The 16,807-nt window shown below is 49.8% G+C and overlaps 1 protein-coding gene across 1 annotated transcript in view; it reads right to left on the bottom strand.

Annotated features, from left to right (window-relative positions):
* Positions 1 to 15,340, bottom strand: part of ATL1 (atlastin GTPase 1) — a 42,319-nt gene extending 26,979 nt beyond the window's left edge. Inside the window, exons 1-3 of the mRNA XM_056852081.1 lie at positions 15,304 to 15,340; positions 4,588 to 4,835; positions 1,069 to 1,203 (exon numbers count right to left, since the gene is read on the bottom strand). Of these exons, the coding sequence (XP_056708059.1) occupies positions 1,069 to 1,203; positions 4,588 to 4,835; positions 15,304 to 15,337 (417 nt within the window). The 5' untranslated portion in view covers positions 15,338 to 15,340. The remainder of the gene's footprint in view (positions 1 to 1,068; positions 1,204 to 4,587; positions 4,836 to 15,303) is intronic.
* Between the last annotated feature and the right edge of the window lie 1,467 nt (positions 15,341 to 16,807).

The raw sequence follows: 16,807 nt of genomic DNA, 5'->3' as shown, positions 1-16,807 counted from the left end.
GTTCACTTGGGGGCTTTGGTGAGAGTAACGGCCCTAACTGGGGGAAGCCCAGCTCCGATGAGGCCTAGCCCATCTCAAAGCTTCACCTCATCTAATTTCCAACTGGTGATGGGCCTGGAGCTCTCCCAGAACAGGTCATCTCCAGATAGGGTTGCCAGGTCCCTCTTCGCCACCGGCGGGAGGTTTTTGGGGTGGAGCCTGAGGAGGGCATGGTTTGGGGAGGGACTTCAATGCCATAGAGTCCAATTGCCAAAGCGGCCATTTTCTCCATGTGAACTGATCTCTATCAGCTCGAGATCAGTTGTAATAGCGGGAGATCTCCAGCTAGTACCTGGAGGTTGGCAACCCTATCTCCAGATTACAGAGATCAGTTCCCCTGGAGAAAAGGGATGCTTTGGAGGGGCGAGGAGGAGAAAGAGGAAGAGAAGAAGGAGAAGAAGATGAAGAGTTGATATTTATACCCCACTTTTCTCTACTGAAAGGAGTCTCAAAGGGGCTTACAATCTCCTTCCCTTCCTCTCCCCACAACAGGCACCTTGTGAGGTAGTTGGGGCTGAGAGAGTTTGGAGAGAACTGTGACTAGCCCAAGGTCATCCAGCAGACTGCATGTGGAGGAGCGGGGAATCAAACCTGGTTCTCTGGATTAGAGTCCACCGCTCTTAACCACTACATCATACTGAAGTCCCTGACCTGCCCAAATCCTGCCTTCTCTAGGCTCCACCCTGAAATCTCCAGGAATTTCCCAATCTGGTGTTGGCAACCCTAGCGGCGGTGAGAAGGACCAGCAGTACTCAGGAAGGAAGGAAGGAGAAACTGCAGTGGTTGGTGAGGCCATTTCCAGATGAACAGGCCCTTGTTTTTACTGGCTCTACAGCCCACAGGAAACGGTAGTGAGAAGGGGAAAGCCACGCCAGAAGAAAGGCATAAACCATGCCTGTGATCCATCCTCCTTGTCTCTGTCCAGATCAACTACAAAGAATTCCTACAGTCCCAACACCAATCAGGGAGAACCCAACACCCGACCAAAGGGACAAGCGTGGGCAGTGAACAGAAACAGGGACATCCTACCTTGTTTCCATCCGGCTTGTCGACAAGGAAGATCTCACTCCAGATCTGGATGCCCGTCGTCTCCCGCTCCGAACCACCTCTCCAGGAGAAGCCCGTCAGCGGCTCGTTGGAATCCCCAACCCAGTCGACCAGTTCCTACACGGTGAAGAGAGGGCATGTTACATGTTACTACCGTTCACATAACCGACACCAGCCCTACCCACCAGCCACGTACTGTGAGTGGCCTATGAGGGAGTGTTCAAGCTACTTCAAGCTCCAGATACAGAGTCCACTGCTCCAAACCACCACTCTTAACTGCTACACCACGCTGGGAAGCTGCGAAGTGTGGAAAAATGAAAATCAGTCTCGGCCACTGGAAATCTATTTTTGCCACGTCTAGTTGGCACTGTTGCAACAACCTCGAGGACTAGAAACCTGCTTCGAATGAGTAAATACAAAAAATGCTGTTATGGACCTGTGATAAATAATTGAACCAGCACCCATGGTTGTAAGGAAAGAGATTTGAGGGTGTTCACGCAGGCACGCTGAGAGTGAGGGCTGACTGCCATATAGACAACAACAGAAGAGCCCTGCTGGATCCATCTAGTCCAGCATCCCGTCTCACAGAGCAGCCAGAAGAAATAAATGGGCCGCAACAGTCACAGGAGAGAAAAAATAAGGCCAAAGCCAATGGTGCAAAATAGGTTAAAAAATGTATTACTCAGTGAAAATTCTAAACATGTTTCACCCAACAGGCTTCTTCAAGGGAATCTGCAAATCGCAGTGGTTTTTCAAAGAAAAAAATATATATATCTATATAACCTATTTTACACCATCAGCCTGGGTTTTATTTATTTTTAATCACACAGCAGCCAACCAGCTGCCCTGGAGGAAAACAACTGGCCACAGAGGCCGCCTTCTTCTCCCGATGCTGCCTCCTCGCATTGGGATTCAGAGGTTTACTGCCTCTGAATATGGAGGTTCCCTGCAGTTGCTATGGCGAGTAGCCATGGATGGATCAGTTCTCCACGTTTCTGACTAACCTCCTTTGAAGTCATCCATTCTTGTGGCCTTCACAACGTCTCTCTCTGTGTGTAAAGTGCCGTCAAGTCACAGCCGACTTATGGCGACCCCTTTTGGGGGGGTTTTCATGGCAAGAGACTAACAGAGGTGGTTTTGCCAGTGCCTTCCTCTGCACAGCAACCCTGGACTTCCTTGGTGGTCTCCCATCCAAATACTAACCAGGGCTGACCCTGCTTAGCTTCTGAGATCTGACAAGATCAGACTAGCCTGGGCCATCCAGGTCAGGGCCCACATTCTCTACCCCATACATAATTTTTTAAACTTCTATCATGTCCACCTTTAGTTTTTCTTCCAGACTGAAAAGTCCCAGAATCTTCAGCTTTTCCTCATAGAAAAGGTTCTCCAACCCCATAATGATCTTACTTGTTCTCTTCTGCCCTGTCTCAAGCTCTGCAATATCCTTTCGGAGATACCACTACCAGAAATGTACAGAGTATTCTAAATGAGGCAACACCGTGGAACTATACAAGGGCACTTCAATATCAGCTGATATACTTTCAACCCCTTTCCGAATAATCCCCAGCATAGAGCTTGCCCTTTTCACCTGCTGCACACTCACCTGACATTTGAGCTGTCCACTACAACCCCAAGATCTCTGTCCCTCTTGCCCCATGACTGCTAAGCTTACTCAGGAATCTTTGGCAAACAGGCTTTGTTAAGACCTTCTCTGAAGTCCAAATACACGTGTACCAGATTACTTTAATCCACATCCTTGTTCACCTTCTCAAAGAACGCCAAAAGACTGGTGACGCAGGACTTAACTTTGCAGAATCCATACTATCTTATCCCCCAAGCTATTCAATCTTTTATGTAATGCCGTTGTGTTAAGTGCATCCAGTCGCTTCTTATGGCGACCCTATTAATTAATGTCCTCCAAAACGGCCTATCGTTGACAACCTCACTTAGGTCTTGCAAACTGAAGATCATGGCTTCCTAGACTGAATCAACCCATTTCATGTTGGGTCTTCCTTAAAGCCCTTTGGAGAAATCATTTCTTACAATCATAGAATCATAGGGTTGGAAAGGACCACCACGGTCATCTAGTCCAACCCCCTGCACAACGCAGGAAATTCCAAACTACCTCCCAGACACACAACCAACGATCCCTACTCCATTCCCAGAAGATGGCCAAGATGCCTTCCCTCTCATCATCTGCCTAAGGTCACAGAATCAGCATTGCTGACAGATGGCCATCTAACCTCTTCTTAAAAACCTCCAGGGAAGGAGAGCTCCCCACCTCTCGAGGAAGTCATCTCCACTGAGGAATCACTCTGTTACAAGATTCTTCCAAATGTCTAGGAAGAATTTTCTACTAAGAAGAAATTTCTACTCTATCAAAATCATCAGGTGAAGCAGCAGAAGTCCTGGGCCGCTGGCTACTGTGGTCGAATGGCTGAAAGCAAAGAAATTAAAACTGAACCCAGACAAGACAAGTGATTATGGTTGGGAAGGCAGATGTCTTGAAGGACCTTGTGCTTCCCTCTTTCTATGGGATTCGGCTAACCCTCGCTGACTCGGTTAAGAGCCGTGGGGTTATCCTGGATCCAGCATTACTGCTGAAGAAGCAGTTTGATTTGGCTGCAAAAAAACCCTATCTTCCAATTCAGTCTAGCTTGAAATATGGCCCCTACCTTGATGCAGCTGATCTGACCACCTGGATCCATGCCAGGGTACCACTGAGACTAGACTACTGTAATGCACTCTACATAGGTCTCCACCTATACCGAATGCGCACCCATGCTCCAGATCAGAGGTTCTTTTTCTTATGTTCTTTTTCTTATGTTCTTATGCTTCAGGCCCTATTTAGAAACTTGGTTACAGTCTGGTAGACCTGGGGAGAGTAGCAAACTGTAAACTAACTGCAATTCGGCTAGATGGCCATCTGTCAGCAATGCTGAGCCTACGACCTTCGGCAGATCATGAGAGGGCGGGCAGGAAGGTTTGCATCGGAGTTTGGCTCTCGTGGTCCTTTCTTGCATGCCCACAGTAGTGCCAATCGCCCCTTTGGGGTCAGGAAGCAACATTCCTTCAGGCCAGATTGGCCAGGGATCCTGGAGGGTTCTTTTTGCCATCTTCTGAGCATGGAGTAGGGGGTCACTGGGGGCGTGGGGGGGAGGTGGTTGTGAATTTCCTGCATTGTACAAGGGGGGTTGGACTAGATGACCCTGGTGGTCCCTTCCAATTCTATGATTCCATGCACAAACCGTGTCCAGTGGGGCAACAATATTTTTCAGGAAGTACAATGCCAAGCCAAGCCTTTCCCACCTACATCTAATCCAGAGAAGGGCACCAGAACACCCTTGCCAAAAATCTCAGCATACCACCAGCTGCACAATAGGAATGTGCTCAGAATTAGCAACGGCTGCCAAACACACCTACAGGCTCCAAGGCACACCAGACAGCCAGTGAAACTGAGCATGCAAACACAGGCCACAGTCCCCACTGCAGGCGACGTACCATGTTGTACATGTATCGCAGCATGAAGTCCATCAGGAACGACTTCCCTTTCCGGAAAGCCCCCGCCACGGAAACAGCAACCACCTCCCGATCGCGGACGGTTTCGGAAAGCAAAATGAGGTTGAGGGCGGATTCGTCCAGCTCGAAGGAGTGGTCGTCTTTCACAATGAGAACTTGCACTGGCCGGGCCTTCTTCTCCGCATCTTCCTCCTCCAAGCTCCATTCGTAGTTCTTCTCTGAAAAACCACCTATTTTGGAGACAGTGGATGCCAGGTTCAAGGCAACTGTTATGGGGAGGAACACATGCTAGCTAACTAAATGCAGGTTTACAAATCTGTGTTTGCTCAGGTAATGCCAACGTGGAAGTTAATTTATTTACTGCTTTTATACCCAACCTTTCTCCCTGACAGGTACCCAAAGTGGCTTACGTCATTTCCCTCTCCTCCATTTTATCCTCACAACAACCCCTGCGAGGTAGGTTAGGCTGAGAATGTGCAACTGGCCCAAAGTTACCCAGTGAGCTTCCATGGCAGAGTCAAGATTTGAACCTGGCTCCCCGAATCCTAGTCTGACACTCTATTCACTACATCACACTGTTAAGGGGCCTCTTGTCAGGGAGAATGAGGAGGCAGGCAAGAGGAATGCGTAACCCCTTTCACACCCATCAGTTCTTCCCGAACATGCTGCTCCCCACACCACCTACTAGGCCCTCTCTTCTGTGGGGCACTTACTTCTTCTATCTGCCCATCTATTCTTCCAAGTTTCCTCCCATCCCCAAATCTGCCTTCCTAGGAAAATCAGAGGTGGAAAACTTTGTGTACAGTGCAAACCCACCCCCAATGCTACTGATACAGCAGCCACTTGTGCTGGCACAGATGGCATACAAATCATTTCCCCAAAAAGCCACTCTTGGCCAGGAAAGAGAGCAGGGTATAAATCTAATGAAATAAACAAACGAATAAAAGGACCAGGCACTGCTGAGCCAGCTAGGGATAACACCACGAAAACAGTGAGGGAATCAGTAAGAAAAACTTCCAAATTACATTGCTCTCCCTTCCTCCATATTATCCTGACAACAATCCTGTGAGGTAGGTGAAGCTGAGAGACAGTGACTAGCAGAGCGGGGATTCGAACCCAGGTCTCCCAGATCCTAGTCCAACGTGCTAAAGCTAAACACTAGTACACACAATGATGGAGGAGAAGGAGAGGGACCTCAGTAGAGTATAGAGGAAGAGGAGGAGGAAAAGAAGAATCGGTTTTTATATGCAGACTTTCTCTACCGCTTGAGGAAGACTCAAACCAGCTTACAATCACCTTCCCCATCCCACAACCTGCGAGGTAGGTGGGGCTAAGAGAGCTCTAAGAACTGGGACTAGCCCATGGTCACCCAGCTGGCTTCATGTGTAGGGATGGGGAAACCAACCTCAGAGGGATCTCAGCAGGGTAAATGCCACAGTGCTGGAGTTGCCAACCTCCAGATGGGGACTGGAAAACTCCTACTATTACAAGTTATCTCCAGACGAGAGAGATCAGTTCCCCTGGAGAAAACGACTACCTTGGAGGGCAGGCTCTATGACAAAGTACCCTGCTGAGGTCTCTCCCTTCTCTAAACTCTGCCCTCCCCAGGCTCCGCCCCCAAAATCTCCAGGTATTTCCCAACCCAGAGGTGGCAACCCTACACAAAGTCCACCTTCCAAAGCAGCCGTTTTCTCCAGTGGAATTAATCTCTGTCATCTGAAGATCAGTTGATATTCCAGGAGATCTCCAGGCCCTGTCTGGAAGTTGGCAACCCCAGTCGCCAACCCTAGGCCTCTCTCATCCATGCAGTCTTTGATTTAGCCTCTCCCAACTTCACACCACCTCCAGAAACTTCCAGCATTTTGTAAAAAAAAAAAAAAAACCTTGCTGGATACCAAGAATGCTATAGGGACAAGCTCCCAAACCCCATTCTCAAGGAAAACCAAGCTTGTGAAATCCCTTTGAAAAGGTCTCCAGTCACATGTGTTTCTCAGGACTGGCTGGTCGGGGGCTTCACTCCAGGTACTTCCCACCTCCGAAGGAGACCTGGGCCTTCTCAGCAGGGCCCCAGGATCATGACTGAGTCCCTCATAAAGGCCTCAAGACATACAGCATTCAGCCACCTCCATTGCCCCATTAGGACTTAGAATCATAAAGTTGGAAGGGACCACCAGGGTCATCTAGTCCAACCCCCTGCACAATGCAGGCAATTCAAAACTACCTCCCCCCCCACACCCCTAGTGACCAAAAGATGGCCAAGATGCCCTCCCCCTTTTTATTCTCCCAAGTGTTTGTCTTTCAGTTCTGGTACATCAGTGGGGCTTTTAAGGAGGTTGTTATACTGCTCAAGAACATTCAAATCCATACTCCGCTTTGAGCGGTAATGGCTTCCCAAGAAGAAATGGCAGCCATCCAAAAGGCAAGACTCCGCAGGCGTCCGGCGTCTGGAGCATCATGAGCTCCAGGCAGAAAACTCCTTTAACGATGTTCCTCTTTACGCCGTCATCACTGCGGACTGAGAGCAAAACAGCCACAACTGAACACTGTCATGTGCTGCCTGTTGTCCGCGGAGCCTCGCCAATGTTGTACTGGAAGATCACGAGGACGGCATTCGAACGCTTGGCCCGTGGCCTGGGCTGATTGTTCTGAAACCGCCGCTCCTGCTTGCGCTCACATGGCTTGGTTTTGCAGCGCAGGAGGCAAGGCGGTGCGAGGGGCCAGAAGTACAGTATAGTATATACAACAGAAGTATATTGTCCAGATCATGCGAAGTGATGGTATCGCTTTACTCTGCTCTGGTTCGACTCCACCTAGAGTACTGTGTTCAGTTTTGGGCACTGCAATTTAAGAAGGATGTAGCCAAGCGGGAACGTGTCCAGAGGAGGGCAACAAAGGTGGTGAGGGGTCTGGAGACCAAGTCCTATGAGGAAAGGTTGAAGGAGCTGGGTATGTTTAGCCTGCAGAGGAGAAGACTGAGAGGGGATACGATAACCATCTTCAAGTACTTGAAGGGCTGTCATCTAGAGGAGGGTGCCGAGTTGTTTTCTGTTGCCCCAGAATGTCGGACCAAAACCAACAAGTTGAAATTAAATGAAAAGAGTTTCCACCTAGACTTTAGGAAGAATTTAAGGAAGAATCAAACCGGCTTACAATCACCTTCCTTTCCCCTCCCCACAACAGACACCCTGTGAGGTAGGTGGGGCCGCAAGAGGTGCAACTAGCCCAAGGTCGCCCAGCTGGCTTCATGTGTAGGAGTGGGGGAACAAATCCAGTTCACCAGATTAGCCTCCCTCCACCGCTCATGTGGAGGAGTGGGGAATCAAACCTGCTTCTCCAGATCAGAGTCTACTGCTCCAAACTACCACTCTTAACCACTACACCATGCTGTCATCAGAAATACTTCCTTTAAAAAAAAAAAAAAGCCAGATGGGCTCAGTGTGTTGTGCGTGTGTGCGTTAAGTACCATCAAGTTGCTTTTGACTTACGGCAACCCTGCGAATCAATATCCTCCAAAACGTCCTATCGTTACCAGCCTTGCTCAGGTCTTGTCTAACAACTTTGCCAATTGGAAGCCATTCTGTTTCTCCATATTCTGTCCTAACAGTGGCCTCTTATCCAGATCACGATGGGTAGCCATGTTTGTCTGTCAACAGCAGTGGAACAGAGCGAGAGGCCAGAAATTTTGTTAGTCTTTAAGGTGCTACTGGACTCTGGCTCTTTTCCACTGCAGCTCTTGTCCAGCATACAGGTTGCGCATCAAAGCAATCGGATGTAGTGGGCACACCCATTTCCTTTAAAACCAGCCATAGCTTTTCATGATCCACGCAGTCAAAAAACTAGGCTCAATATACCTGATGTATTCATTAAAGGCTTGTAAAATACCTGATGTTTGGCAACCCCAGTCCCATTCTGCTGAAACTCATGACTCCAGTTTCCCCCCCACCCCATGTTCTTAGCATGGTGTAGTGGTTAAGAGCGGTGGAGTCTGATCTGGAGAACCAGGTTCGATTCCCCACTCCTCCACATGAGCAGCGGAGGCTAATCTGGTGAACTGGGTTGATTCCCCCATTCCTACACATGAAGCCAGCTGGGTGCCCTTGGGCTAGTCGCAGTTCTCTTAAGAGCTCTCTCAGTCCCACCTACCTCCCAGGGTGTCTGTTGTGGGGGAGGGGAAGGGAAGGTGACTGTAAGCCGGTTTGATTCCCCCTTAAGTGGCAGAGAAAGTCGACATATAAAAACCAACTCTTCTATGGGCTCCATCTTCACCATATGCCTTTATGAATTTTGAATGCAGGCTCACTAAATCCTCGGTGAATTTGAAGGTATATTTAAAGCTGTTTTTGCACTGAAAGAAATTAGTGTTGTTGTTGTTTTTCTGGCACAGACAAGCACAAACCTCCAAGAAAGCTATTCCTGGCACCCGCTGAATCTCATTTGCCTAGAAAAAATAAAGGACTAGACCTGTCTCACCCCCTTCCCAATAATCCCTCTTGTATTCAAGCCAACTTCTCTTTCCTTTGCTTTGGCAACATCTTATGGATCTCCGCTGCAATTACATCTCCAACAAGCTGTTCATTAATAAATGACTAGGAGCAGCTTGGTTTTTTTCTCTCTCTCCAAGTATCTGTTTGTCTCAGGTGTGTTAAAACACAATCCCGAACAGCAACCTAAAATAAGATCTTTGGGGCGCCCCACTGTCGACGGTACTCTGCCTGCTTCGTCCAATGCTTACTGATCTTGTACCCATTTTCTATCCAGTCTTCTACACAGGCCTGTTGGAAGCGCTCCTGGGAAATCAAGACCGGCCAATGCTGCAGATGAAGCGCAGGACTAGGCTGACTTTCGATCTCCCCAGGAAGGCCTACCTTGCGAATCAGAGATTTTTTTGCAATTATATCTCTGAACTCTGCCACCACACCTGCACCGTGAGTCGGAGCAGACTTTGTTCTATTTATTCTCTATACTGGGTGGGGGGAATGTGCCATGTAAGCAAATTCTTTCCCCCTCCACAGCTGCAAGATTAGGGGAAGGGAAGAAGAGGGAGGCGTGGGCCGTATGGGGAGGGCCCTGTCAGTCCTGACAGCTGCCTGAGAGAAGCCGGCAGCATCAGAGGACTCATTCCAAAGATGCCTTTGCTGCTCAGTATCACAGCTGCTTGCAAAAGGGAAGGAAAATCCTGGGCTGGGGAAAGGGGCTGGGTGGGCTTCTGTTGCACATGTGCCGTTTTCTTTTTAGGAAGAAGCCTTTCATAGAATCATAGAGAATGCAGGAAATTCACAAGTGCCTCTCCCAAACACACACCCAGTGACCCCTACTACATGCCCAGAAGATGGCCAAGGTGCCCCCCTGCCATGATCTGCCTAAGTGGTGTAGTGGTTATGAGCAGTGGACTCTGATCTGGAGAACCCTCCTCTATATGACGGCCCTTCAAGTACTTGAAGATTCTCTCCCTCTTTCAGAATTCAAACAGCACTTAGAAACCAGACCAACAAGCAACCGGGGTGTGAAGAAGCCGCACTGTTTTCTTTTGCCGTCAGGTCGCAGCCGACTTATGGCAACCCCACAGGGGTTTCAAGGCAAGAGGCATTCAGAGGTGGTTTTTGCCACTGCTGGCCTCTGCATAGCAACCCTGGACTCTCTCCCATCCAAGTGCTAGCCAAGGCTGATCCCACTATCCTGGGCTATGCAGGTCAGGGCAAGAAACCGTATGCAGTACTTTAAAAAAATCAAAATGTTTCTGCTACACACTTCCAGAGAGTCTTAGAACAGCAGCCCTGTCAGGCAGACCAGATTTGGTTCCATGCGGCAAACAGTCAAGAGAAGGACAAGGGTGCCCTTTATGAATATGAGCTTGCCCAGACAGTACAAGTCAATGTTCATAAAAGCATTTGGGGGTTCAGAACATCAGCGGATGGCAAACAGTGGGTTGGGATCACCAAAAAAAATCTGTATGCGAAGGTCTCAGTACACGGCTGAGATGCCAATTTTAACATTTTTTAAGTATCTATTTGAAATGCACATTTAAGCATCTGTTTCCAATGCAATTCTTTGGGCTACATTTGTATCAGTGGTTTCCAAACTGTGGCTCACTGAATCCCGGCATTTCTTGGAAGCTTTCCAGGGGTTCTACAAGGAGCAGATCAATAACGACATATAGATCTTAGTAACACCATCACTGGGCCCAGCAATATCAGCCATACTTCCTCAGGTTTATACTCCTGTTCTTCTTATAATATGATTTATGCCATCACATAGAATCATAGAGTTGGAGGGGTCACCAGGGTCATCTAGTCCAACCCCCTGCACAATGCAGGAAATTCACAACTACCTCCCCCCCACACACACACAGTGATATGCCAGCAATGCCCTTCCACTCTTACATTGGACAAATAGGCCAGTCCCTGCAACATTTAGAAACCAGTGGGGGAACGCTTGAACCTTCCAGGACATTCAGTTGATGATTTAAGAACTGCAGTTCTCCTACAAAGGAATTTCAAAGGGAGATTAGAAAGAGAGACTGCTGAATTACAACTAATAATGAAGCTCAAGACTATGAATTCTCTGGGACTTAATAGAGATCTGGGATTCCTGTCTCAATTACCAAAGCTGATTTCTCCACGCCTACTACCCCTCTGCATATCATGCCTCATCCAACCATGCCTGCTAATGTAATTTACTTGCTTTTGACATTTACATTGCGTTTCTAATTCACTCTTCTCTACTTCAGGATAGATGGAATCACATTCTAGCTGTATCTGAAGAAGACAGCTGCGGCTTACGAAAGCGCCATACCCTGCCAGAAATTTTGTTAGTCTTTAAGGTGTTCTTTTCTACTAAATAATGACTTTGGACAGAGTAGGCTGTGGTCCGCAAAAGCTTATGGCAGGATAAGAGCTTGGTAGTCTAGAAGGCAGCGGCCTCAATAGCCCTGAGTGGCCAGATCTCATCAGAGCTTGGAAACTAAGCAGAGTTCGCCCCGGTTAGTACTTGGATGGGAGACCATAAAGGAAGACTGTGGCTGCTATGCAGAGGCAGGCAAGGCTAGCCTGATCTCATCAGATCTTGGAAGCTAAGCAGGATTGGCCCCAATTGCTACTTGGATGGGAGACCACCAAAGAAGTCCAGTGTCACTATGCAGAGGCAGGCAATGGCAAACCACCTCTGAACATCCCTTGCCTTTACCTGGATGGCCCAATCTTATCAGATCTCGGAAGCTAAGCAGGGTTGGCCCTAGTTAGTACTGGTATGGAAGACCTTCAAGGAAATCCAGGGATGCTACACAAAGGCAGGCAATGGCAAACCACCTCTGAACATCTATGGCCCGGAAAATCCCATGGTCCTGGGGTGCCACGAATCAGCTGCAGCTTGACAAGACAGTTAATATTAGACTTGAACATGCCACCAGACTCCTGTTTTTAAAGACAGACAAGGCTCCCTAAAAGGCCCTCCACATGTAACATGCATCATGATGATCCTGCAGTCTCTGAAAAACACCTGGCGCATCGCGGGGGCATGCTCTTTGTTATCCACCACCTCGCCCTTCCCTCAATAAACAGATCTAAAGCAACTTCATTTGCTTCCTTAGCTGCAGAATTGGGGAAGAATAAAAAGGGGGAGTCTCATCATGACTCAAGGGTGCCCTGAGTCACAACCACCTGCCAGATCATCAAGAGCTGCGGCTCAGTGGCAGAGCATCTGCTTGGCATGCAGAAGGTCCCCGGTTCAATTCCCAGCATCTCCAATTAAAAGGACCAGGTAGGAAGTAACATAAAAGACCTCAGCCTGAGACCCAGGAGAGCCGCAGCCAGTGAGAGCAGGCAATATTGACCTTGATGGGAAAATAGTCTGATTCAGTATAAGGCATCTATGGTTCAGAGCACCATCGTTGCTACAGGGGAAATGAAAGTAGGGCTGACTCTAGCCAAGAGGAGTCAACTGGTCCTGCACTTCCAACCTCCAGATGACCAGCAACAGAGACTGCCTTTTGTCAGTCTTGGAGTCCACAAGAACAAGATGTGAGACCAGCAGAGCATCTTACAAACAGTGCTCAGACTGGAAAATGTTGCTATAGAATCACAGAGTTGGAAGGAACCACCAGGGTCATCTAGTCCAACCCCTTGCACAATGCAGGAAATGCACAACTGCCTCCCCCCCCACCTCCAATGACCCTTACTCCATGCCCAGAAGATGGCCAAGGTGACCTCCCTCTCATCATCTGCCTAAGGTCATAGAATCAGCATTGCTGACAGATGGCCATCTAGCCTCTGCTTAAAAACCTCCAGAGAAGGAGAGCCCACCCCCCACCCCCAAGGAAGCCTGTTCCACTGAGGAACCGCTCTAACTGTTAGAAAATTCTTTCTAATGTCAAGATGGAGACTCTTTTGATTTAATTTCAACACGTTGGTTCTGGTCCGACCTTCCGGGGCAACAGAAAAAAACTCGCCACCATCCCCTATATGACAACCCTTCAGGTACTTGAAGATGGTTATCAGATCCCCTCTCAGTCTTCTCCTCTTCAGGCTAAACATACCCAGCTCCTTCAACCTTTCCTCATAGGACTTGGTCTCCAGACCCCTCACCATCTTTGTTGCCCTCCTCTGGACAGCTTGTCTATATCTTTTTTTAAATTGCGGTGCCCAAAACTGAACACAATACTCTAGGTGAGGTCTAACCAGAGCAGAGTAAAGCAGTACCATCACTTCGCGTGATCTGGACACTGTACTTCTGTTGATATGCTATGACTCTCTTCATGTCGCATGGCTGCTCTAAACCTATTGTGCAGGCAAATCACACCCCACGCCAGCCCACCTTCCTAAGCGCCATCGTCAAAAGCTGCCGATCTTTGACCTCCACCGGTATGGCAACTGAGACTACCCTGATCTGCGGCAGCAATTGCATCGTTTAATTTCTTTTAAAAAAATTCTCAACGCAAAACTCAAAACGTTAAAAAAAATACCATTACCATACGTACTACAGCAAGCTGAAACAAAGCAAAATTAAAGTTTAAAGAGCTGCTGTTAATGATGGCTGGAATTTGCCAGGCCTGTCTAGAGTAGACTGCCCTGTAAGACCATGTCTCAAGACATGGGCGTCTCTTCTTCTGCAACTGGTCCCAAGCCCTCCAGGAAGAAAGTCTCCCCAGCTTAACCTGCCTGCTGAACCTTGGGGGAGGGGGGGGGAATCCATTCCGATCCTCCGCAGCAGGGCGCCCCCTCCCCTTCATTCTCTCCCGCTCCTCCTCCAAATGCAACACTGCACAGTCACGGTGAGTCTCTTTAAGAAGGCCCTTCCTTAGCATCGCATCCTCGGGGCCTAACCACACACTGCCGCCGGGAAGGGTTTCACTCGTTGGGCAACCTTCTTTCAGCGACCCCCTTCCCCCTTTTTGTGTCAGACTCCAAAAACACACACAGTTCTGCAGGCTCATCCTCACTCCAGATCCACAAATCGTTGTAACCCGGACTCATCGCTTCAGGATTCGCAACCGTGGCTAGGTGTGTACTCGCAACCACGTTCGAATCCCCGCCACCCCAACAGGTAGAGACAAAGCGAGAAGTCCAGGCTTGGATTCTAACTAGGACCAGGTGGTTAAAATATACGTGGAGTGAGCAGACTGTCTGCCTGCTTCAGCTTCCCAGAGAACACAGGCAGAACCACACCTCTGTGTCTTGGGATCCACCCATCAGCCCAGACTAGGGTCACCAGAGATATGGGGATGGAGCCTGAGGAAGATCAGGGCCTCAGTGGGGTGGGATGCCGTAGAGCCCACCCCCAAAGCAGCCATTTTCTCCAGGGGAACTGACCGCTGTCGTCTGGAGATCCGTGCGATAGCAGGAGATCTCCAGGTGCCACCTGGAGGCTGGCAGCCCTACACTCAAGAAAGGGTAGACTTAGGGTTGCCTGCTCTGGGTGGGGAAATACCTGGAGATTTGGGGGGCTGCGCCTGGGGATGGCAAAGTATGGGGAGGACAGGGACCTCAGCGGGGTACAGGGCCACAGAGTCCACCCTCCAAAGCATCCATTTTCTCCAGGGGAACCGATCTCCGTCATCTGCTGATGAGGTGTAATTCCGGGGGATGGCCAGGGGCCCACCTGGAGGCCGACATCCCTAGCCCACCTCCCGCTCCCCCTCCCCACCTGAAGATCTCCGTGCCACCGGGAAGCTGCCTCCCGAATCCAGATCCCAGCGACCTCCCCAAGTCGCCAATTCTGTCTTTCAGCCCAATGCCTACATTTGGGGGGGGGGCCGAGAAAGCCTCCCTCCCACCACCTCCTAACCGTCCACGCCCCAAAATAGGAACAGGTCGCGAATCTGCATTGAGCGGCATTGGGTCCAGGCCCACAGATTCCCCTGGACAGGACCCCTCCCTGCCCCCTAGATCTCCTTTCAAATCCCTTCCAATGTCTACATTGAAACCCGGGGTGGGGGGTGAAGAAAGGGGGAAGGGGCCGCGCGGCATCCTCGGCCCCATTGTCGCCGTCTCTTCCCCCCCCCACACCCTTTGCGATGGGGGCTGCGTCGGAGGGCCGCCCCCTCCCCGAGCCGCGCGCCACGCCCGGGCGGCGTCCCCGGGGACGGGGCGCGGCGCTCCGGCCGGCCAGGCCAGGCCACGCCAGGCCGGACCGCACAAGGCCCGGCCGGACCCCGATCCCCCCCCCCACCCGCGGAGGGCCGCGCCTCCCCCTGGGCTCGCCTACCCCAGCTGTTCCGCTCCTGGCGGGGCTTGGCCATGGTGGCCTCGGCTGGCGGAGGGGGACGGCGCCGCGGGCCTCCTCCACCTCGGGATGCTGCGGCGGGGAGCGGGAGCGCGCAGGAGGCGAGGCCGGCGGCCCAGGGCGGCAGAAGGAGGAGGCGTCCACGCCGCGGCCGCCCGCCTGCCTGCCTGCCTGCCTTCTCACGCACACGTGTGCCGCCGCGCCCAGCAACAAGCGCCGCCGCCGGTGCTGGAGCGCGCGCGCCGAGAAAGCCGGCCGGGGGCTGGCGGGGCGTTGCGCGCCCCTCCAGACCCCCCACCCCGGGAGCCGTGGCGGTCAAGAGGGGCTCGTGGTGGGGGAAACGGAGACCCGGACCGTTGTTTCCAGAAAGCAGCTTGTTCCGGCAGCTGCGACCCAGGAGGCCCTAATGGGCAGGAATCTCTCTGAGTCCCGGTTGTGCTGGGGAAGGGATGTTGATCCAAATCCAACATATGACAGCCATCAACATTCAGGGCATATCTGACTGTAACAGAGAGGTAACAGTTTGACCCAGTTCTTGTTATGGGTCACTGTAACCCTCCGTGACTCTTTTTTTTTTTAATAATAACTTTTTTTTATTATTTTTCCAAAATTATTAATCGCATCGTTGAACAATGACATAAACAATAAAAAATAAAAACCAATAGGTAACATTGTTAAAAAAATGTATATATAATAAAGAATAGTTGCCTTCCCCTACACCTCCCTTCATCTTGTGATGAATTAGTAATCTCCTTTGCACAAAATTCTAATCCTAATACTATTGTTAATCTTTGTTGATCTCTTTGACATTTATATTTCTCAAGGGGAAAAAAAGATTGATAGTTAATTATATCATATAAAAGAAAGAAAAAAGAAAAAAAGGAAATAAAAGTAACATAAAAAGGAAAAGAAATAGTAAATCTCACTAGTAATAAATGGATTAGTATAATAAAAAGCATTTGATTATTTCCATTAAAAAAATAATTATTTTGTAAATCCTCCATTTCTCCCTAACACTCATTAACCTTCCGTGACTCTTGCCCCAATTACTAGCACACAGACACACAGAGATACCCTGCCCAGCAACAAGCTATTCCCTTGCTGTCCTAATACATTTCAATACAATTACAGAAAGGAAAAGAGATTATTACAACTTGCAAAATCAGTGGATCTTCCATAGTCAGGGGAAGTCTACCTTGCTGTCTCAGAGCAGAGGCAGGCCTTCCCTCCTCTAGGATTGCCAGCCTCCAGGCGGGGTCTGGAGATCTCCCGGAACCACAGCCGATCTCCGGACAACAGAGAGCAGTCGCAGAAGCACAGAGTTGGAAGGGGCCGTCTGGGCCAACCCCCTGCTCAATGCGGGATCAGCCTCGAGCTTCCCTGGCAGAATCAGGGAATCATAGGATCACAGAGTTGGAAGGGACCGCCAGGGTCATCTAGACCAACCCCCTGGCATCTCCAGTTATAGGACCATCCCCAGTTATAG

Source organism: Euleptes europaea, chromosome 6 (genome assembly GCF_029931775.1).
Source record: "Euleptes europaea isolate rEulEur1 chromosome 6, rEulEur1.hap1, whole genome shotgun sequence".
NCBI classification, from domain to species: domain Eukaryota; kingdom Metazoa; phylum Chordata; class Lepidosauria; order Squamata; family Sphaerodactylidae; genus Euleptes; species Euleptes europaea.
The sequence above is the reverse complement of the archived record's forward strand: the minus strand, read 5'-3'. Positions and strand labels throughout refer to the sequence as shown.